The following is a 24715-nucleotide window of genomic DNA, read 5'->3' on the forward strand; positions in this document are numbered from 1 at the left end:
AAAATGCACTCGCATGAAAATCTCTGAACAGCACTTGGAGCATTTTAACAAGAATAAAACTGATTTTGTGCATTGATTTATTATTACGGATGAGACTTGGATTCACCATTATACACCAGAATCCAAACAGTAGTCAAAACAGTGGACAGAAGCTGGTTATTCACCGCCAAAGAAGACAAAGTCGGTTCCATGAGCAGGAAAGGTCATGACAACAAATGAATAATTGAAAATTAAAAAAAAAAAAAAACAATTATGTAAACACATGGAGAGTGGTACTTTTCTCTGTATATTCAGAGACAGAGCTCCAGAAATGCAGCTTAACACTAGTAGCCATAAAGAAAATTACTCACCCACAGTATCAGTCTCATTTATATAAATATTTTATAGGTGATGTCTTAAAAACTAAGTGTTATGACAAAACAAGTAATACATTCTTTAATTCTTACTACACCTTACCTATAGTTGTATAGAAATATCCTTTGATTCACATATGTTTAAAATGTACATCCCTGACCTTATAGTTCATTGAAATAAGACTTCTAATGTCCTTCAATGTGCATTTTCCTGGTTGTAAAACATCGACTATTCACCGATTTATCTAGAATAAACAGGGAAAGGCCATTCAGAGTGGAGGGATTCATTGATGACCTTAATTTCCCTTTTATTATTTTCTGACTAAAACTTCCTTTACACAGTGAAGTACGTGCTGAAATATCTGCTACAATTTCAAGAAGTTTTGGGAGAAATGGAAACCTGGTTATTACTCTTAAAAAAATCTTTGGGCCACTTTCTTGTATGCTTAAATGCTTCTGTATTTAAACTTACAAAGAATGTCCCAAAAATTTTACTTACAAAAATTTTCCAGATAAGCAAATGTATCAAAATACTGAGACATCTTCAACAAGTTTTGATTAATTTTCACCAAAACTTTTCAACAAATGCATTGCTCATTCAAACTTTGAATACTATTACTCTGCATGCATTAGCTGAATACCATTGTATACACCTAGACTATTTATGTTACCTAACAATTTCCTTCAAAATGTTGTGAAGTTTCATTTCTTTAAGGGCATTCAAAGTGCTGTTCTTCATATGGTATTTTGGTTAATTAAGTAGCAAGTATGCAGTTTGCCTTTTGAAAAATCAATGATAGTTGCATGAATAAAGTTAAAAAAATATAAGCGAAATGGATTATTGCAAAGTAGAATTGTCTTCATCTTCTCAAACTTTCTCTTTTTCCACTGTTGCGTATTTCTTCCATTACCACTAGACTAGTTGTTAATAAATGCAGTCTGTGCTCTCACTCTATTAGACAAAACTGAATGCAGATACTTGTACTTGAGGATTTTTTTTGTAAACATGGTTACTTTCCTAAATTCTTACTTTTTGGTGAACTCTGGTAAAAGGTACAGACTTTTTTCACTACCATTTCAATTTCAACAACAACATCTTGAACAAAAACTAAAACAACTGCATTCAAATTACATACAATACAGTATGCTGATAATACAATATGCAAAACAGTATGTACTTAAGGATTTTTGTTTGTAAACATGGTTACTTTCCTAAATTCTTTCAGTCTTTTTGGTGAACTCTGGTAAAAGGTACATACTTTTTTCACTGCCATTTCAATTTCAGCAACATCTTGAACAAAAACTAAAACAACTGCATTCAAATTACATGCAATACAGTATGCTGATAACATATCCAGCATGTCAATTTTGTGACTAGTCCATTGTCTAGTGGTTGCTAACCAATTACCAATTTTTTTTTTTGGCAAGAAGAGCTTGTTCATTTGACTCTGATTTATCAAAGGATTCTGCAGCTGTTGAGTTTTTAAGAAGAATCGTGGAAGCAAATGCTTCTCTAAATTTTTATCAATATATCTCATGTAATAGACAAGTTTTCCTCGTTTGAAATAGCTGTAAAAGCATCTAGAAGACAACCCACTTTTCTGGAGTCTTTGATTTCCTTAACTAATTGTTACCTGCTTCCAGAAACATCCACGACAGACCTATACTTGGACATCTAACATTGATAGATCAAGGCACCAGATTGATTACATCCTGGCTCTCCAGTGATGGAAGACAAGCATCTCTGATGTGCATACTTGTCCTGGAGCAGATTGTGGTACAGACCATTAGCTAGTAAGAGCCAAAGTAAGACTCCAAAAACTTCCAGGTCAGGCATATCCCACTAGATTGGATGTTAGAGTAATTTCTAGTGGATTCACAGAAGAAACATCAACTCGTTTGGATGATTTTTTGGAGACCAATGAGGAGAACTCACCAGAAATGCTTTGGGAAGGAGTCAAGAGGTGATAATACAGGATACAGCAAAGAAGTATCTCAGCCCAATAAGAAGACCAAGAGACCCATGGATATCAGATTCAACATGGGAACTAATCAAAAGAAGGCAATTGGAAAAATAAAGAGCCACAGAGACTGAAGAATACAAGAGATTACACAGAGAAGTCAGAAGAGCCATCAAGCAGGAAAGGAAAAGTTCTATACTAACAAATGTGAAGAAATAGAGTTCCAGATGAGAAGGCACAATTAAAAAAGGAAGTTTCATTTAGTTCGTGACTTAAAGCATAAGTTTAAGCCTAAATTGAATGTCATCAAAGACAGGAATGGAGCATTACTAACAGAAGAGTTGGAAATCAAAAACAGATGGAAAGAATACTGTGAGGAACTGTACAGCAGAGTGGATAAAGAAAATATGGAGCCCTCCCACCAGGAAAATTTTGATTTGGAACCTCCTCCACTTAGGCATGAAGTTGAAAGAGCAGTTAAGCAGCTCAACAGCAATAAGGCCCCAGGTGCAGATGAAATCCCAGCAGAGTTAATTAAGGCCACAGGGGATGGAGGGATAAGAGTTTCATAGACTGATTACAAGGATATGGGAGACAGGATCATGGCCTAGAGACTGGAAGAAGTCAGTTTTCATACCACTACATAAGAAAGGTGATATAAAGGCATGCAAGAATTAAAGAACTATTAGTTTGATATCTCATGCAAGCAAACTTTTATTGAAGATCATGCTAAATAGGATTGAAGCCAAAGTTGAGGCAGAGATGCCCGAGGAACAAGCTGGTTTTAGGAAAGGTAAGGGCACCAGAGATCAGATCCTTTGCCTTAGACAGATCATAGAAAAAATATAAAGAATTCAGACTCCCTCTGGTAATGTGTTTCTTAGACTACTCTATAACTTTTGACTGTGTTGAGCACGTGAAACTGTGGGAAGTAATGAAAAGAATGGGTTTTCCTCAACACACTATCAGGTTGATAGCCAACTTGTACAAGGAGCAACAAGCACCGTAAGAACAGGTGTTGGATTGACTGACTGGCTTCAAATTGGAAAAGGAGTTAGGCAAGGATGTTTACTTTCTCCTCACTTGTTTAGTATATATGCAGAGGACATCATGCATGAAGCACTGGATGAGCTCAGGACAGGAATTAGGATAGGAGGTAGATTGATCAGTAATCTGAGGTATGCTGATGATACAGTACTCCTTTGTAATGACATGGAAGAACTAGGACTAATTCTTGACAAAGTTAACAAGATCAGTAATAACAGAGGACTTCAAATCAATCCTAGCAAGACAAAGATTATGGTTCCCAAAGGAAATACAAACAGAGAAGCTCTTGAGAAACAAGTGTACCTTAATGGAGAAAGAATTGAGGAAGTCAGCAAGTTTGAGTACCTGGGATCCATTATTAATGTGAAGAATTGCTGTTCAGAAGATGTTGGAAAAAGGTTAGGAATGGCTAAAACAACAGTCAGAGACCTGTCTAAAATCTGGAAGGATGGATCTATCTTTATGGAAACAAAGTTGAGGATTTTGGATGCAGTTGTTTTTCCAACAGCGACTTATGGATGTGAGACTTGGAACCTAAAGAAATCAGATAAGAAACGGATATCTGCTTTTGAGATGTGGTGTTACAGAAGGCTGTAAGTATATGAGGATATCATATACTGAAAAGCGTACCAATGAATGGGTGTTAGAAAAGATCAGCAGACCTTTAAGGCTTCTTAAGGATATTGACAGAAGAAAGTTAAAATATTTTGGACACATAGAAAGGATGAAAGGGGGGGAGACTTCTCAGAACAGTAATAGAATGTAAAGTTCCTGGAAAAAGAGGCAGGGGTAGACCATCAATGAGATGGATGGATGGCATGTGTGGAGTGACTGATCTTCAGAGAGTTGTGGCCACCAGAGAAGCAAACAACAGGACTACATGGTGAGGCCTGGTGTGGCACATCACCGATCATCGGAGTGACCATACGGCATCTGTAGATGCCCAGTGAAGTGAAGAAGAACAATGTTGGCAATAAATGACACAAATTCTACATTTCATGTCATTTTGCTATTTAGCTGTTGAAGTCAGCAAATGGTTTCTTGAATTCAGCTATATAATAGGCTGAATTAAAAAAAAAAAAAAACTTAACACATTTTAAAATCCATCTTTCTTTTCCAAGCAGTTAGACATGATTTCTTGTCAAGTCGGTGTTACATCATTTTTTTGTGAGAACTATATGTCCTCATGAAATCTAAACGTCTGCACTTTAAAATGACTTTGAAAACCTTATAATAATTTAGATTTATTGGCAGCAGTGCTAGGATAGTTTTTTTTTGCATATAAAATGCAAATCTGTCTTCATAGCACAACTTACTTGATGACAGAACAGAATTTTTCTCTTGTTTTCAACACATTTGGATCCTTACATTTGCCTTTAGTTTTGCACCATTTTGAAAGAAGTGGCTTGTGCTTCCTTCCATTTCTTTTTTTTTTTTCATTCATAATGAAAGGTGAATTCATATAATGTATCCATTAAAAATAATTCAAATGGAAATACAAATAATAAAACTCATGAAACCACATGAAATTAGTTAAAATTTGCTATGGAACCAGGCTTACTTTTTACAATATGATGTCAATAACATGATCGGTCTCCAACTCATCTTTACAAGATAATTGTATTTTGTAAATAACAACATTAAAAAGTCTTTTCATTATGTAAAATGGTTAAGTACATAATTACATTACACTAAGAAAATTCATGTTGTGAATTGTTAAAATAAGCTAATACTATGTTGCAATGTACACCGTTTGTGGGTTAAAGAAAGAGTGTAGGAAGAAGAATATAAATTCATGTCATTTTATATTAACTGGCAGTAAAAACAAATGAAAATCGATCTTGTTACATTAATGTTTTCTGTTTAACGGTATCTCTGATTTTTGTAAGAAGAATGATGATTACTTACTAGTCATGAAAAAATAGAGAATTCTTGATTCTTTCAAAATTAACCAATTAATGTCCAGTGGTTTTAAGTTTAGAAGAGAGGATGAGAGATAAACAGTGCCAACTGTTCTCATAGATTTGGATTACTTCACCTTTCAAAAACTGCAGCAAGGCATACTGTCAAGAGTATCTTCACACAAACTAACTTCCAGAAAGAAGAGAGGCAACAGACTATGAAAGAATTAACTCATTAAATTAAATACATCTCCTGGTTAGAAATAAAACTTCTTTAATAAGTTTATGGCAGCTGCCCATAATAAAGTAACTTGACAGTGAATGAGTGATGTTTTAGAATGAAAAAAAATGTATAAATTATGTTAAGAAAACATAGTAATATATTTTGAATGAATGTAGCTGAAAATTCAATCACCAGTGGTGACTGGGTGAATGGATTTCTGGTCATAGGAGCACTACATAATTAAAAATTATTTTACTCTTTTAAGATCTTATACATTAATATGTCAAGTTTGTAGGTGCTTCCATGTAGAAGCTTAACATTACCCCAGAGATCGTATGGCTAGTGTTATAAATCCCACGTTCAGAATAGCTAGATTTATGAACAGAGCAGCCGGTTTGTCCAAAACAGGATAAGTTGTAGCTAAAAGGAATTTGATAGACTCCAAGTAGCAGCAACAGCAGTTGTATTGTATCTTTTGAAGAAGGGAAAAGGTATTTGATTTGGTTGATTAGTTTGTACAGATACAAGCAAACCATTCAGATTCCCTGAATATATGGAATAGATCTCCTATGAAAACTGGGAAAAAAATGGTTGACAACTGTCTATAATTTTTAAGTTGTATTTACAGAAGAGGTTTTCTTGAAGGTGGAGACTTTTAGGGAGTCAAGAACTCATTGAGTACAGATGATTAAGAAAATAACTATTTATCAACTTAAAAGCTAATATTTCGTTGGTATTATATCCAGCATCTTCAGAGCACATAACACTTTGTGTTGTGTGCTCTGAATTGAGATCCCACCAACTCACAAAAGAATAAGGTGCAAGTTATTGAACAAAGTCACTTCCTGGCCAAAAGAAATTGTCAAAAAACTCAAACCCTTGCACGTTAAAACACCCAGAATATATGGTGCTCCTAAAATACATAAACAAGATACACCTTTGCATCCTATTGTAGATAGTATAAACAGTCCTACATATAAACTAGCTAAACATTTAGCCAAATTACTAACCACTTACGCAAACAATTCTTCCTCTTTTGTTAAAAATTCTACCCACCTAAAAAGTATTTTAGAAAACCACACCTTAAATAGCTCAGACCTAATGGTGAGTTTTGATATCACCTCATTATTCACTAATGTACCACTGACTGAAACACTTAACTTACTAAATTCACAATTTCCCCCAGATATATTTCAGCTATTTAAATTCACAGTACAGGCAGGTTATTTTACTTGGAAAGGGAAAATATACAAACAATTAGATGGGACAGCTATGGTTCACTCCTTTCTCCCCCCTTAGCCAATTTCTACATAGAACATCTGGAAAAATTAGCTATCAACACAGCCACTCTCAAACCTAGTCTCTGGCTACGCTATGTTGATGATGTGTTTGCTATTTGGCCACATGGCCCAGACACATTGAATACATTTTTAGTGCATCTAAATCACCCTAAAATCCACTTTACAATGGAACTAGAAGCCAATGACTGCCTACCCTTCCTGGACACACTGATCACATGTCTTCCAGAAGGTTCCTTATCATTTTTGGTTTATAGAAAACCCACACATACAGGAAGATACTTACACAAACAATCACACCATCACCCTTCTCAACAATATGGTATCTTAAGAACACTAACCCATAGAGCTAGAGCAATCTGTTCCAATGACATTGCTCTCACTGCTGAACTTTCTTACCTATGACACACCTTCTTAACCAACGGTTATAATCCCCATAAAATAGATAACATACTAAATGCTACCCAGAAATCCCCTCTATCTACCACAGAAGACTACAACAAAACTATCACCAACCCATACATTAAAGGCACATCTGAAAAGATATCTAGGGTGCTTAACAAACACCAACTACGCACAGTATTTAAATCTTATGTAAAATTAGCAACTCTTATCTGTTCACCTAAGGACAAATGCACTCCTTTATCACATCCAGGAGTCTATGAAGTGCCCTGTTCTTGCCATCAAGCCTACTACGGACAGACAGGAAGAACTGTGGACATCCGCCTCAGTGAACACAAAAAATATATCTGACACTTTTGCTATGGCAAGTCGGGTCTGGCAGACCATGCTTTGGATACCCCTGCACACAGGATCAATTGGAAAGAAACAAAAGTAATGCACAGAAGCCTTAAAACATACTCCAAACCTTAACAAGTATGGCTGTATAAATCTACCAAAGATTGGGAGACAGTCATCTTAAGACCAAATTAATATTTATTACTTCTATTTTATTTCATTTTTTCAAACTTTCTAAGACATTTGGACTACTATTTCAAAACTTTGAATTTTTTTTTTTTTTTTTTTTTTTTAACCTAGATGGCGCCATATTAGGACTTTAGTCTTGTGTTACACGCTGCAATTACTTTTACTAGCCCCACTGTTACACCAGATTGTGGTTGTTTTGCATTTGTAACAAACTTTGTGTTGTGTGCTCTGAAGATGCTGGATAAAATACCAGCTAAATATTAGCTTTTAAGTTAATAAATAGTTATTTTCTTAATCATCTGTGTTCATATCAAACCATGAAATCTATTACAAAAATGTCTGACGAACACATAAGCCTATCCACGCGTAACTCATTGAGTAGCTTGCCATTCCAGCTAAAATATCCAGGATTCAAACTTAAAAAGATTTACAATGTCTGAGGAAATTAGAAGTTCTTTAATTAATAGCTTGCTATTCACTCTTTAGCAATTCTGTGAAGGATAGTAATCTAACATCTGATGGATGCAGCAGCCAGAGAAAATAAGTCTGCAGTAGACAGAAGTGGTGAGTGAGCAGTTTTCTTCTCCTTTTATGAGGACGTCAAGAAAGGTTAAAGTTTTCCTTGATTCTATTTCTGAGGTGAAATTGATAATAGTGTGCAAGTCATTAATTTTCTTTAGAGGAAGATTTCTAGTTCTTGATGCAAGTTCTTCCAGATGGCGAAAATATCATCTGCATATCAGATCCAGAGAAGGTTTGGTGGTCTTACGGCCGATATATTTTTTCCTCCAAATTCTAAATAAAAACTGGCCAGAGTTGGAGATAGAGGAGAGCCTGTCACATTCTCTCCATCTGTCTATGGAGTTTGCCCTTCCAACTAAAATATATAAAATTCATAAAATTAAAAATATCTACTGGAAATTTAGAAGATAAGTTTTTAAATTAAAAGCTTGTTTTTCACTCTTTAGACATGACTACTATACAGCTAACCAGTTTTGGAACTTTTGTCATATAACAATATGACATCATTATTTAGCTCAGCTGTTGTGTTATACTGAGGCATTCCATCCTCCTTGAATCATCATCAAGAATACTTCCCTATGAGTAGATAACATAGTGCAACAACTAGATTCCCAACAGATGAATGCTCCAATTTATGAGCTATAGTTATTCAACTGAAAAACATTTACTTTCTTAACAAAGATGGTCATTTATGTCTACTGTAAGTTGAAATCTGCTTGGCACTACCTAATCTTCTCTTCACATTATTCAATATCAATCGAGAAATTATTGCATAATTCATATAATTTGAAATACATTTGGTGGAAACTAAATTGTTTTACTCAATTCAAAAGAACTATCTACAACTAAACCTGAATTATTATGCATGATCTGATAAGGTAAATATGTTACTAATACAATCATCCATTGTCTACTTAGATTGTTAGCCAGTCGGATGCTCACTTCCTCTGGGAAATGAAAGCACATCCTTGGAGATCAACAATATAATGTCCAAAGGTGTACATCAAAGACAAGTAATTCACAAAGCATGCAGATCAAATCTATCTGTATCTTGTAGGTGAGCAGTATTTTTAATTATTTATTACTAGATTATGCCATCAAGTTATCCAATAACTTATAAAGCTGTTTGCAATTTAAGAGAATATAAAGACACAAGTACAGATACTTACTTACTTGCCAACTTATAAAATTCAGGTAATCAACTGTCTTTATTTAAATTATTCTTTTAAGAGTCACAAAGAAGTTTTTCAGATGTAAAATAAATTTCATATTATAATGTGAAGCACTGGATTGTGAGAATAAGAACTGAAAACTAAATTCAATATAATATTGAATCACTAAATTTTTATGTGTCATATATATATATATATATATATATATATATATATATATATATATTTCAAAAAATAGATTTAATGACTCCAAGACCGAGATAACATATAAAGATTTTAATGATAAATACTACTAGTTTCGGCATATAGCAGCCTTCTTCAGGTATTTATAAAGGAAAGGAATACTAATAAACATTGAATTATTTAAACAAACTGGAAATTACAGGTACAAATTGCTTCACATAATCGATACATAAAAACGTTGTATTTTTCAAGTTGTTCCAACTGGCGTGCCATTGTTTGTTGCAATTGTGCGTGCAAGTTCACGTGAACGCCAATATTGAATAACTGCAGCATGGCTATCTGGGATGTTATAACTTAAATTATTATTTAAGTGGACCGGGTTCAGTAGGATTTCCCTTGATTCTACGATTTTTCTTTCAAACTCATCTTCACAGCGAAAAATATTTTCTGATCTATTCCAGCATACAGAGTGGCTTTGTTGGTCTTCATTAGGATTATTTGAAAACAGAACATGACTGGATAACGCAGTTGCATGAGATCTTTTGTATGAGATGTCTCTCTTATGCTCTTCTATGCGTTGTTCAATAGATTTGTTAGTTTGACCAAAGTATGGGATATTGCAATCACACCACAATTTATATACTCCAGGGTACTTAAGGTTGTGATGAGTAGGTTTTGGATGGCTGATTAGAGAGCGGATTTTTGGAAGTGTGGTGAAGAAGGTCCTGATATTATATTTTTTAAGGACTTTAGCTATTTTCTTAGAGACTGTGCTAATGTATGGAATAGAGATGCTACCTTTAAAATTAATAGTCTCTGTTGTGCACTGCTTAGGAGGGTTCAGAAGAAGTTTCTTAATTGTTTTTTCAGAGTATCCATTTTGTTTAAAAATAAGAGTGAGGTGATTCATTTCTTTTTGTAGTTCATCTTGATCATTTAAGAGAGAACGTGCTCTGTGTCCTAAGGTAGATATAATTCCAAGTTTTTGTGGTGGAAAATGATGAGAAAGATTATGCAGATATCTATTGGTATGCGTAGGTTTTCTGTACATAGAGATTTTTAATCTTTCAGAGTATCGTGTAAGCATAACATCCAAAAAAGGTAAAGAGTTATTATTTTCTAGATCAGCAGTAAATTTTATATTAGGATGTTGGATGTTTAGATGACGAAGAAAATCTGTGAGAGCTGTGTGCCCGTGATTCCAAATAATGAATATATCATCAACATATCTTTTCCAAACTTTTGGTTTAAATGAGAAGGAAGATATGGCTTTCTTTTCAAAGTCTTCAAGGAAGATGTTAGCTAGCACTGGGGACAAAGGGTTGCCCATTGCCAGGCCTTGTTTTTGTTGGTAAATGGAGTCCTTATATCTGAAGTAACCAGAATGAATGCAATGCTTTAATAAAGTGAACATTTTTTTGGATAATTTGTCCTGTAGTAATGTAAGTACCTCGTCCGTAGGAACGTTAGTAAATAAAGATATAATGTCCAAACTAGCTAGAATATCATTATCATCGATGGGAATATCTTTAATATGAGAAACAAAATCTGTGGTGTTTTTGATGAAAGATTAAGATTTATTGGAGAAACACTTGAGGTACTTTGCTAAATATTTTGAAAGTTTATATGTAGGTGAATCAATTCCTTCCACAATTGGGCGAAGAGGGATGTTTTCTTTATGAATTTTTGGAACTCCATAGATGCGTGGGATAAGAGGATGCAGAGAGCGTAATGAGAGGCGAATATTATGAGGAAGTTCACTCGCAGTCTTTAACAAGTTGTTTGTACGGTTTTGTAATTCTCTTGTAGGATCTTCCTGAAGAATTGAATATATTGAACTATCTTCAAGTAATTGAAGCATTTTGTTGTGGTAATCTTCAGAGTTGAGGATGACCATAGAGTTGCCTTTATCTGCAGGTAAAATAATAATGTTACTGTTCTGTTTTAGATTTTTTAGGGCTTTTCTTTCAGCCACTGAAATATTATCTGTTGGAGGTTTGGCATTATTTATAATAAAAATCGATTCAATACGAAGAAGTTTCGCCAAATGATTAGGAATGAGTGAACTTGCTTTTTCTATTTTTGTAAGAAGAGATTCTTTAGGGATAAATTTTGGTGAGGGAATAAAATTGAGACCTTTGCTAAGAATATTCGTTTCTGCATCCGTTAACTAGTTTTTATGTATCGATTATGTGAAGCAATTTGTACCTGTAATTTCCAGTTTGTTTAAATAATTCAATGTTTATTAGTATTCCTTTCCTTTATAAATACCTGAAGAAGGCTGCTATATGCCGAAACTAGTAGTATTTATCATTAAAATCTTTATATGTTATCTCGGTCTTGGAGTCATTAAATCTATTTTTTGAAATGTATAACAACCGAGTAAAAACTAATCGCCACATCTATAGCCTAAATGACGAGGTGTCTCTAATGAAAATACAAAGGAATTTTAAAAGAACATTGAAGAAAATAGGACTGAAAATAAACAGGTTAGTTTTCCTCAAACGTTGTAAGTTCCATGCAGTTTTTCCCGATTTCATCTCTTTTAAAGAAAAGATAACAACGGAACGCGCTAAAAGAATCTATCGTAAAGCTAAAATGGATCTCCTCAGCGAAAGAATTACAGACACAAAACGTGGTTTAGCTTTTTTGTTCAGCACTAAAAGATCTTTAACTCAAAAACTTGAAGAAATTATGGATAATGTTAACTTACGTGATTTTATCATTAACAGTGAAGCACAAGCCACACGAATACAAAACAAGAATAAATACACTCTTATCAAGAAATTTGATAATCTAATAAGGATACAAAACAGATCTGGTCATAGTGATGCCCGTATTAATCCTGAAAAGGTTGTAGTGAACAAATCTTCTCATATGTTAACGGATGCAGAAACGAATATTCTTAGCAAAGGTCTCAATTTTATTCCCTCACCAAAATTTATCCCTAAAGAATCTCTTCTTACAAAAATAGAAAAAGCAAGTTCACTCATTCCTAATCATTTGGCGAAACTTCTTCGTATTGAATCGATTTTTATTATAAATAATGCCAAACCTCCAACAGATAATATTTCAGTGGCTGAAAGAAAAGCCCTAAAAAATCTAAAACAGAACAGTAACATTATTATTTTACCTGCAGATAAAGGCAACTCTATGGTCATCCTCAACTCTGAAGATTACCACAACAAAATGCTTCAATTACTTGAAGATAGTTCAATATATTCAATTCTTCAGGAAGATCCTACAAGAGAATTACAAAACCGTACAAACAACTTGTTAAAGACTGCGAGTGAACTTCCTCATAATATTCGCCTCTCATTACGCTCTCTGCATCCTCTTATCCCACGCATCTATGGAGTTCCAAAAATTCATAAAGAAAACATCCCTCTTCGCCCAATTGTGGAAGGAATTGATTCACCTACATATAAACTTTCAAAATATTTAGCAAAGTACCTCAAGTGTTTCTCCAATAAATCTTAATCTTTCATCAAAAACACCACAGATTTTGTTTCTCATATTAAAGATATTCCCATCGATGATAATGATATTCTAGCTAGTTTGGACATTATATCTTTATTTACTAACGTTCCTACGGACGAGGTACTTACATTACTACAGGACAAATTATCCAAAAAAATGTTCACTTTATTAAAGCATTGCATTCATTCTGGTTACTTCAGATATAAGGACTCCATTTACCAACAAAAACAAGGCCTGGCAATGGGCAACCCTTTGTCCCCAGTGCTAGCTAACATCTTCCTTGAAGACTTTGAAAAGAAAGCCATATCTTCCTTCTCATTTAAACCAAAAGTTTGGAAAAGATATGTTGATGATATATTCATTATTTGGAATCACGGGCACACAGCTCTCACAGATTTTCTTCGTCATCTAAACATCCAACATCCTAATATAAAATTTACTGCTGATCTAGAAAATAATAACTCTTTACCTTTTTTGGATGTTATGCTTACACGATACTCTGAAAGATTAAAAATCTCTATGTACAGAAAACCTACGCATACCAATAGATATCTGCATAATCTTTCTCATCATTTTCCACCACAAAAACTTGGAATTATATCTACCTTAGGACACAGAGCACGTTCTCTCTTAAATGATCAAGATGAACTACAAAAAGAAATGAATCACCTCACTCTTATTTTTAAACAAAATGGATACTCTGAAAAAACAATTAAGAAACTTCTTCTGAACCCTCCTAAGCAGTGCACAACAGAGACTATTAATTTTAAAGGTAGCATCTCTATTCCATACATTAGCACAGTCTCTAAGAAAATAGCTAAAGTCCTTAAAAAATATAATATTAGGACCTTCTTCACCACACTTCCAAAAATCCGCTCTCTAATCAGCCATCCAAAACCTACTCATCACAACCTTAAGTACCCTGGAGTATATAAATTGTGGTGTGATTGCAATATCCCATACTTTGGTCAAACTAACAAATCTATTGAACAACGCATAGAAGAGCATAAGAGAGACATCTCATACAAAAGATCTCATGCAACTGCGTTATCCAGTCATGTTCTGTTTTCAAATAATCCTAATGAAGACCAACAAAGCCACTCTGTATGCTGGAATAGATCAGAAAATATTTTTCGCTGTGAAGATGAGTTTGAAAGAAAAATCGTAGAATCAAGGGAAATCCTACTGAACCCGGTCCACTTAAATAATAATTTAAGTTATAACATCCCAGATAGCCATGCTGCAGTTATTCAATATTGGCGTTCACGTGAACTTGCACGCACAATTGCAACAAACAATGGCACGCCAGTTGGAACAACTTGAAAAATACAACGTTTTTATGTATCGATTATGTGAAGCAATTTGTACCTGTAATTTCCAGTTTGTTTAAATAATTCAATGTTTATTAGTATTCCTTTCCTTTATAAATACCTGAAGAAGGCTGCTATATGCCGAAACTAGTAGTATTTATCATTAAAATCTTTATATGTTATCTCGGTCTTGGAGTCATTAAATCTATTTTTTGAAATGTATAACAACAGAGTAAAAACTAATCGCCACATATATATATATATATATATATATATATGTGTGTGTGTGTGTGTGTGTGTGTGTAGAAAGTTTTTTTAACTTGGGTATATTATGTATTCAAGATACCAAGTAATTTTATATAAACTTGGTTTTTAATCCTATTTCCCAAGTGAACAAACAGACAGTAAGTCAAGTTTGTGCCTGCAAGCAGTGCAAGTCTGAGGCAACTCATGGTAGTGCCACTCTAGGTAACTCGTGGTAAAGCTGGATTAAGCTCTGATCACTTTCCTTAGTATTTTTCCCTTAATGTAAAGCACATCCCTTGCGGAGATGTATGATGCATTAAAGGCAATGGTCACTACCCATACCGGTTTCGACCTTCATTAGTTAAAAATTAGTTAAACTTTCTACATCTATCTCTCATCCTGAGAATTTATTTAATAAGGTCAAAGCACCTTGTGGCAATTTGTTTAGGTAAAATTCATATAAGCTCTGCATTACTTCAACCTTAGCATTGTCAGGTCTGGCTCCCACCGACGAGACCTCAATAAAGGTCGAAACCGGTATGGGTAGTGACCATTGCCTTTAATGCATAGCATCATACATCTCCACAAGGGGATGTGCTTTACAGTAAGGGAAAAATATTAAGGAAAGTGATCAGAGCTTAATCCACCTTTATCACGAGTTGCACTACCATGAGTTGCCTAGAGTGGCACTATTATGAGTTGCCTCAGACTTGCACGACATGCAGGCGCAAACTTGACTTACTTGTCTGTTTGCTCACTTAGGAAATAGGATTGAAAGCCAAGTTTATATAAAATTACTTAGTATCTTGAATATATATAAGTGGGATAGTGATATCACACCATTAAAATCATTACTATTTAAACAATTCAGAAATATCCACACCACAGTGGGATTTCAATTTTTCTACTATAAAGCAAAGTAATGAATTTTAAGTGAAAACTAAATTAGCTTTTTTCTGCACTTATGTTTCAGCCATATAAGGGTGGTCTGAAAAGTTCTCGGCCTCGACCATAGATGGCAATGCTATCAGGAAGATTTTTTTTTTCTAAGTTGGTACATTTATCATAAGCATCCATGTAAAACTGAAAGTAATTCTATCTTGAAATAAAATTGAGGATCGTGCGGTTACAAAATTCTTTGTAAAAGAAGGTTTAACGCCAAAAGAAATTCATTCGAAGTTCATAAAAGTATATGGACGCTCTTGATCTTCGTTTTTGACAATTAAGAAATGGGCTGCAGAGTTTAAATGTGGCAGCCTTGAAGATGATCCACATGAAGAACGTCCAAAAAGTGTAACACCACCAGATATCATTAATCAAGTGCACAATATGGTATTGGACGACTGGCGAATCAAAGGACATGAAACTGCTGAGACTTACGCATTTCAAAAGAATGTGTAGGATATATTTTGCATGAAGAATTGCAAATGAAAAAGCTTTGCACAAGATGAGTGCAATGCTTGCTCAAAGCAGATCAAAAATGCACTCGCATGAAAATCTCTGAACAGCACTTGAAGCATTTTAACATGAATAAAACTGATTTTGTGCATTGATTTATTACTATGGATGAGACTTGGATTCACCATTACACACCAGAATCCAAACAGCAGTCAAAACAGTGGACAGAAGCCAGTTGTTCAGTGCCAAAGAAGACAAAGTTGGTTCCATCAGCAGGAAAGGTCATGGCATCGGTGTTTTTGGATGCTAAAGGAATTTTGTTTATTAATTATCTTGAAAAGGGTAAAACAATAACTGGGTAATATTATTCTGCTCTTTTAACCAGACTAGATGAAAAAATTCATGAGAAAAGAGCCGGTTTGCAGATAAAAAAAAAAAGATGTTTCTTCAGGACAATGCACCATCCCACAAAGGTGTTTTGGCAATGTGAAATTAAAGGGATCTGCACTATGAATTGTTGGAACATCCACCTTATTCCCCATATTTGGCTCCTTCTGACTTCTATCTCTTCCCAAAACTAAAACTCTTCCTCGCAGGTCAGTGTTTTTCTTCGAATCAAGAGGTGATTGCAGCTGTAGAGGGCATTTTGCAGATATTACTGAGAACCACTACAGGGATGGGATAATGGCACTGGAGCATCACTGGAATAAATGCATTAGTCTTAAGGGAGATTACGTTGAAAAATAAAAAATAATTTTGAAATTATAAATTTGTTTTTTCATTGTTAGGCTAAGAACTTTTCAGGCCACCCTCATATAAGCATACCAGTAATAAGCACTCACAAAAATGAGACTGAAAATCCATCTGTGTTGAGAAATATATGAAATTTCTAAACTGAATAGACATGTAATAAATATAATGATCTGTTTTCTAATAATTTGTATATAATTAAAATAAATGAACTCTGTGAAATATCTTTACAAATTAAAATAAGCAAAATATTTTGTAAAAACAATTCTGAATTAGCATTCTCAGTCATTTAAACATCACTTACTTGTAATAAATATTTCAAAGCATGTGAAAAAGTTCCCAATGCACCTTCTCCGATTAGCTCAGTATCAAATACTTCTGTCACAAGGATATTGACTTTTTCTTCCATGTCTTTCTCTTATGAAAAGAAACAAACAAACAAAAAAAATGATATAAGCAAATTCAGGTTAATAATATAATGATCTATTTAATAATAAAGTTGTGTAAATTTCCAGGGATCACTTAGTCAAGAAATAATGAAGTTTTTAACGGATATTATATTTGTGAGTAAACTCAAGAATAAACAAAAACAGAGTAAAATGAAAGCATTAAAGACTCAAAGGTATTAGCAATTAATTAAAGAGAATATGAAAAACCTAAGATGGGGAGGGGGTTACTACCAATGGTGCAATGTTCTGTGCTGCTGCTCAATACAGCACATCAAATATTCTGTTTCCTAAGAGTGCAGGGAAATCAATATGTTAACAAAAATGCCTATCATTTTTGTTCTTCATAATAATTTGCTCACTTTTTTTTTAAATTAAGATGGTATTTATTCATAAAAGCAAACAACCAAAACTTTATAAGTTTTGGGTTTTTGTTATATACAGTATAATTTTTTTTTTCTAAAAGTTAAAATTAAAAAATTACACTCTATGATGTGTAATGCTGTGATGAATATTTTTAGACTTGTTCACAAAATCTAATAGATAAGTTTAAGTGTTGGACATAACTTATTTTAACTTTATTTTTACAATACTAAATGAACTAAATTATAAAAGGATTTTTATTAACACTTATATTTTGTTGGATTTCAAAACAGCATTAGATTTTACATGGGAAAATGAGCAAGTGAAACATTTCAAACTGTAACAAACAAAAGTTCTAAAGACCTAATTTGCCACTCTCTAATGTTATCAAAAAGAAGTATTACAATTTTGTAAGAACTGATCTTAGGATAATAGTCTCCCAACTGTTTGGCAAATCATGGCCATTGTTGATTCTAAAAAGGATCTTTCTAGCCTGTAACAGCTTCTATATAGCACATTGTGTTTTTTCCATCTAATCCTATGTGAAAGGGTGTCCAAAGCATGATCTTACAATCCAGATTTGACATAATAATGGTAGCAAATGTATTTCTTATGTTTTCCAATGCAGATATTAACAGATCTTCCTACCTGTCCACAGTAGGCTAAGTCACAGCCACAATAACATAAAAACTTATTGTTTAATACTGATCATATACAAATATTTTAACATTCCTTGCCTACCAGTTTTGCTAGCAAACTGTCTAGCTTTTTCAAGGTGTTGACAGAAAAGTTTTAAAAAATACTAGTCAATGCAAATTGAAAGGAACATAAAAATGTAAACACTCTAGTAGCTAAGGTTGCAAGTTCGTGTGACAAAGACTGAGTGGACTTATTGTTCTTAATCATTATCACGCATGCATGTTTGTTGTAAAAGCATAATGTGATTACTAGCTAGCTGTAGTTCAGATGAATTTAGAGAGAGGATGAGGTTTTTCCATGAACTGTTAAGAATAGTACCCCAATTTCTGTTGAGGTTTCTGCCAGTTTTTAACACTACTGCAGCTTCCTTGAATGCACAATATCTATAATCGTTGTCTAAATATGGCATTGAGCTATTTTGCCACTCTAACATGTGGTTAGATGTTAGAGTGGCAAAATAGCTCAATGCCATATTTAGACAACGATTATAGATATTGTTCATTCAAGGAAGCTGCAGTAGTGTTAAAAACTGGCAGAAACCTCAACAGAAACTGGGGTACTATTCTTAACAGTTCATGGAAAAACCTCATCCTCTCTCTAAATTCATCTGAACTGATGTGCTAAGCCGGAGAAAATACTTCTGTTGTGGTTTACATCACCAATGTGCTCTCTCTGTCTGATCTCCAAACTCCATGAAGTTTGTCCGATGTAGGTGAAACCACAGGAGCAAGGAATGTAATATACTCCTTGATATTTGTAGAATGGCATCTTGTCTTTTGGTGATCCTAAAAAATGTTTGATGCTGGTGGTTGGTTTGAAGATTATATTACTCTGATGTTGTGGGGTTTTAGTATTCTGGCTATTTGATAAGAAATTGACTTGATGAAGGGAATCACAACAGTAGAAATGTGCTGGGCATTTGGTTCTTCATGTCTGGGGTTGTAACTGTATAGATATTTTTTCATGATGTTTGGAGGGTATCCATTTTGTGATAATGTTTTGACTATTAGTGAGATTTCAGTCTGTGTATCCTCCTCTTCTGATATAAACTTATGTGCTCTATTTTTCAACATATGGATAATGCTTAGTTTGTGTGTCTTGTGATGGTTAGAAGTATAATGAAGGTATCTTCCAGTGTCTGTTGGCTTTCTGTAAATAGAAAAATTGACACTATTTGATTGTCTTTTTATCAAGATGTCTAGAAAATGCAGATGGTTGTTGTTGTTTTCAACTTTCAGAGTGAATTTTATCTTGTTATGTATGAAATTGATTTAATTCACAAACAATTTTAGATTTTCTAAGCTATCTTGCCATATAATGAAAATACTGTCAACATATCTCCACCATATAGATGGTCTAGGTGAGATTGTTGAGAGAATTTCTTTTTCAAGTTTTTCCATGAAAAGGTCTGCACAAGATAGTGATAGCAGTGTTGTGTCGGAAAAAGTGCTGATTCACTATTGGTGAGTCATCCTGCTTCCGACCCAACATACGGTAAGGATTAGAGATAAGGATAAGGACATGCTTATGCCTCCAGAAGAAAAGCTAAAAAGATAGTGTACATATGCTCACTCAGAAGTATGTCTAACCATCTTTAGTTGTAGATATTAAGTGATTTTGAGAAGCCCATAATTAAAGTTGATAATATCTGTGTAAAAATTAACAAGGGAAAATTATGTATCAGTACTGAAATGTTATTATTAGATGTATATAAGATGATATATGTATTAGAGCCATGTCAAAACAGTTCAGAGTTGCGGCGACCAATTGGCCACCGCTATGAGCATGATGTAGTCATCGAGAGAGGGTGCTCGCATTTACAATATAAGGTCCCGCGCGAGATTCAATCAGTCTCTTGTTTTCTGTTCCTGATCCAATTCCTGGATAGCCGTGGAAGCTTACCACCAGTGCCCAGCAACAATCTCCCGCCAGTTGCTGTACGTGCCGTGCCGAGTATAGTCAAAGAAGGAATGAGGTCGGAATTCCAGTAAAGAGCTGTTGATTACTTATGCCAACGTGTAGTCAGCGAAAGGTGAACCTTTCGAAGAAAATAGAAGTAAGTCGCAGATGCCATGAGAATACGTGGTGAGAAAACGTGGAAGTGTAATCAAGGAAGTCTCAGCAACTCCGCAAAAAGACAAGAATGGTAATGTACAAGTTTTCATACTCATTTTGAATAGTAACCAAAGAAGGAATAGGAACCAGGGAATTAAGGAGCTCCACACAATTAACTTTCATAGTGCCTAAAGGACTGTTTTTGGACTAATCTGTCTATGTCTAATAAGCTAGTGCCACTCTAAACTTATGCTGAGAAGGGAACCAAACCTTCCAACTGTTTATTTTGGAAGAACCATTTATGATATTATGTTAGAAATTAGCTTGAATATTAACTAAGTTGGGGGGGGGGGATAAAGCCTGAGCATAAATAAGAATATTATCCCATGTTATAGATGCAAGACGGAATGCGTCTGATATGCTCTACACAAGGATTGTATATAACTATGTGCATGTGTTGTTTTTATATGTGGGAACTGAGTAAATCTGTGTGGATTAACCGAGTCTGAAAAGTGTGGGACTGTTAAAATAAATTTATGAGTATGTTTTTATGATTCCTTGATCCATTGGTTGGATTAAGAAAGTGGTGTTAGGTGGAAGGAATAAAACCTCTACATTTGGATGCAATGTTGTGAGAGCTTCAGCATCGTGTCTTGGAGCATTATCGAGATTTAGGAGAACTTCAAAGCACAGGTTTTGCTGTTCTAAGTAATGTTTGACTTCTTTAACAAAGGAATTTTCAAAGTTATTAAAGAGGGCTTTTTTTACCCAAGCTTTTCTATTCCACTTCTACACAACAGGCAATTGCTCAAAATTTTTTCCCTGCAATGCACGAAGCATTTTAGATCGATAAATGAGCAGAGGCACTTGAAGTCGTCTGATGCATTTCCACAAAAAAAGCAAAGTGAGCCTATCCTTAAAAGCTTTAAAACCTGGGGCCACCTTTGTGTCTTTGTGATGTAGGTTCGTTGTCCCATTCGCTTATAAAATAAGCCTGTCTCATCTGCATTGAAAACTTGTTGCGGAACGTCAATGAATTTCAAAAATTGGGGTTTGAATTTCTCTGCTGCTTCTTTATCTGCACAGAGCCAGCTTCTCCCTGAAGCTTTACATTGTGCAAATTAAAACAACGCTTAAAGTTTTCAAGCCAACCTTTGCTTGCTTGAAAGTCAATTTTCTCTGACGATTGGCCATCTTTATTTAAAACGAAAGAAAACAAATCTAAAGCTTTGTTTCGAATAGCAGCACCATCCACGGCTGAGCCTTTTTCGTTTACTTGATTGTCATTCCAAGCTATTAATATTTTTTCCATCTTTTCCAATTGCGGAATTCTTCTTGAAACTTGAGCAACCTTTGCCGAAGTATCGCCTGAAGCTTTAACACTATATAATGTCAAAGCTTTGCATTTTTATGCTGCTTTATCATCTTCCGTCTTCCTCTTAGATGTCATATTGAATTTTTGAAATTAAAAGAAATACAAATCAAAAGGAGAAGAGGATAAACACTGATAAATACGTGATTACAGCTCTGCTAACGTGAGTGAAATGATCGCAACTCGGCCTGGGTCAGCTAGCGGGCAGTGCCAAGCAGGGTTGATGGCCGACACTCTGCAGTGTACTGCATATGAATGAAATTCTAGGGTTGGACAAATTAAATGGAAACAATTAAGATAACGCGTATGTGCAAAATCATGTTCTGCAAATCTGCGCTAGGCAACGGTTTACCCTACTTACGCACCAACCAAGTGTTCACTTATGAAAAATACACCTCTCCGACGTTTCAAGTTCCTTTAGTATTGAGAGTTTTTGTTCTCTTAAGGTTTCTGCCTGGTCTCTGATGAAAATCAGCCAGTGAAATTTTATCAAAAATGGACCAATAGGAGGCAAATATACAGACGCTTGGGTTAGCGATCGTGCCGCCTATAAGGTCTGGCTAGACCAACTTGTAAATGCCGGCGAGTGTATTTCCGTAAGTTCTGGTCAAATTCATACAGAAACTTTCATAGTTTCTGTATTCGGCTTTGAAATAATGCTGACTTCCTTATGCTTGCATGTCAAGGTTGGCTTCAACATTGTAATTATCCTATAAGTTATATTAGCAACTTTTGCTAAGTGACCTTTGAACGTCCAATTCCTATCCACCATTATGCCAAGATCCCTAGCTTTATCAGTTTCCTGTGGCATAACTCCACTAATATAACATACCACTGGGAAGCTCATCATGCTAAAGTGCATAACTTTCCAGTTACTGTCATTAAACTGGTAGCTATTTTCATTTTCCAAAATTTCCAGCCTATTCAAATCATTCTATAAGTGCTGAATATTGGTAGCATCCCTGATTGCCCTATCTTCGCTCTAACAGGAGATATAAAATTGTTCGCTGATAATGCGAAGATAGGCAGGGCAATCAGGGATGCTACCGATGTATAGATTGAACGTATAGATTGAACAAAAATGGCCCAAGGACTAAACCCTGAGGTATACCACTAGTCACATTTAATCTTTCAGATTCACACCCACCATATACCACTTTTTGATATGTCTGTCAACCATCCACTTATCCAAGTCAAGCATTTATATTTCAATCCCATATTCTCCAATTTATACAAAAGTCTTTTATGTAATATCCTATGAAATGCCTTAGCAAAATCCAACATTACCATAGTATATCCATTCCCTTTATCCAACTTGCCAATAACATTGTTATAAAAAATGAGCAAATTGCTAAAACATAACCTTCCTTTAGTAAACCTATGCTGTTCCCTGTAGAATATAGCTTGTTTCTCTACCCATTTATGTATGCAATTCTTACTAACTTCTCCAAAATCTTCATCACCACACCAGAGATACGGATAGGCTATTAAGATGCATCAGTTTTTGCACTACCCTTGTACAATGGTACTATCATATATTCCTTTCTTTCCTGAGCTGAGATTCACATTATACAAACACGTGAAAGGCCTAGCCAATTCAGTTGAACATTCCTTTAGCAAATGTGCTGATATTCCATCTGTCCCTATTGCCAAATTCTTATCCTGGTTATGCAGCAACTCTTCAACTTCATTCTCATGCACCTCTAACTGTTATAATAGCAGTGTGCACCATGTTACATGCACCTGGTTGAGATATCTTAGCCAAGTGAGCACTCATTAATTGAACAATCTCATTAGCTTCTAACACCAGAGTATCATCTGCATCCAGTAAAGTTATTCTTCCACATTCATTCTTTCTTTTGGTTGTGGCATAATGATAAAATTCTTTTAGATTGCCTTTAGCCTGCATAGCTAATTTCTTTTCATACTCCAATTAGGTTTCCACCCAGTGCTCATTACTTTTCTGGCCTGCAGTTTATATATTTCATAACTTCTCTCACCACTATATTCTTTCTATATCTTCTTATGGATCTTCTGCTCTATTAGGTTGCACATCCATTTCACTCTCACCCTATTTATTACGGATACTGGCTTATTTAAGCACTTTTTCAGATTCCCATGCATTGCTGACATCTTTTCCATTCAGAAACTAATACCTTAGGACCAAAGATAGTGTTTTCCTAAGTTCAGCATAAATTTTCAGCTTTACAGTTCAGTATGGGTCAAAGCTGTATAACTGAGAGGAGACCTCCACATAGCCTTTAAAGGAATGTGGAGAACCGACCAGGGATTCTGACCTAATGTCCAATCCTCACTTTCTCGTGATGCACCCTGTTGGGTATCTACTTGGATACACGAACGAGGATGGGCTGGAAATTTGGGATTTAACCGACCAAATTGTATTCTTATTGGTTAAACCAAAATAAAAAATGATGGTACGACATGACAAAATTTCAGGCCACCTGGGGCATCGCCCGGTTAAACAAGGCCCCCATTGTTTTCACCAGGGAACCAGAGCGAACAGCAAAAAGTCAGCTACTGGAACAAATCTGAAAACAAACCCCAACTCAACATCACCAGAGTTAAAGATCAGTACTATCAAGATAAGAAGCCTGAATGGCAAAGAAATGGAGCTAGCTGAGGAATTAAATAAGTACTAGATTGACATAATAGGAGTGACTGAAACAAAAAAGACAAAAATTAGCGAGATCTTTCTAAGCAGTAAATACAAAATGTTATATTCAGGCAATGACAATCAAGGAAAAGAAGGAGTAGCCATAGTATTCAACACAAAATACGAGGCTAATCTTCTTGAATGGCAGTCAGTCTCAAGTAGAGTAATGTGGGCAAATATGAGAATGGGGAACTGGACAATGAGACTTATTTGTGCCTATGGTCCCACAGAAGGTTCTACTAAGGTAGAAGTGGAGGAATTTTTTGAGGCTTTAGAAAAAGCAACTGACACAATGAAAAATGAAAAGTTGGTCCTTGTTGGGGATCTAAATAGCA

At 34.8% G+C, this 24715-nt stretch overlaps 1 protein-coding gene across 1 annotated transcript in view; it reads right to left on the reverse strand.

Annotated features, from left to right (window-relative positions):
* The window catches only part of LOC150097077 (protein arginine N-methyltransferase 7-like), a 136713-nt gene that overhangs the window by 83676 nt on the left and 28322 nt on the right, over positions 1 to 24715 (reverse strand). The window contains exon 5 of the mRNA XM_090408719.1: positions 17076 to 17188. Within this exon, the coding sequence (XP_090264845.1) occupies positions 17076 to 17188 (113 nt within the window). The remainder of the gene's footprint in view (positions 1 to 17075; positions 17189 to 24715) is intronic.

The sequence above is a fragment of the Typopeltis vanoorti genome, chromosome 18 (genome assembly GCF_054136105.1).
Source record: "Typopeltis vanoorti isolate ZY-2024b chromosome 18, IOZ_Tvanoo_1.0, whole genome shotgun sequence".
Classification (NCBI taxonomy): Eukaryota; Metazoa; Arthropoda; class Arachnida; order Uropygi; family Thelyphonidae; genus Typopeltis; species Typopeltis vanoorti.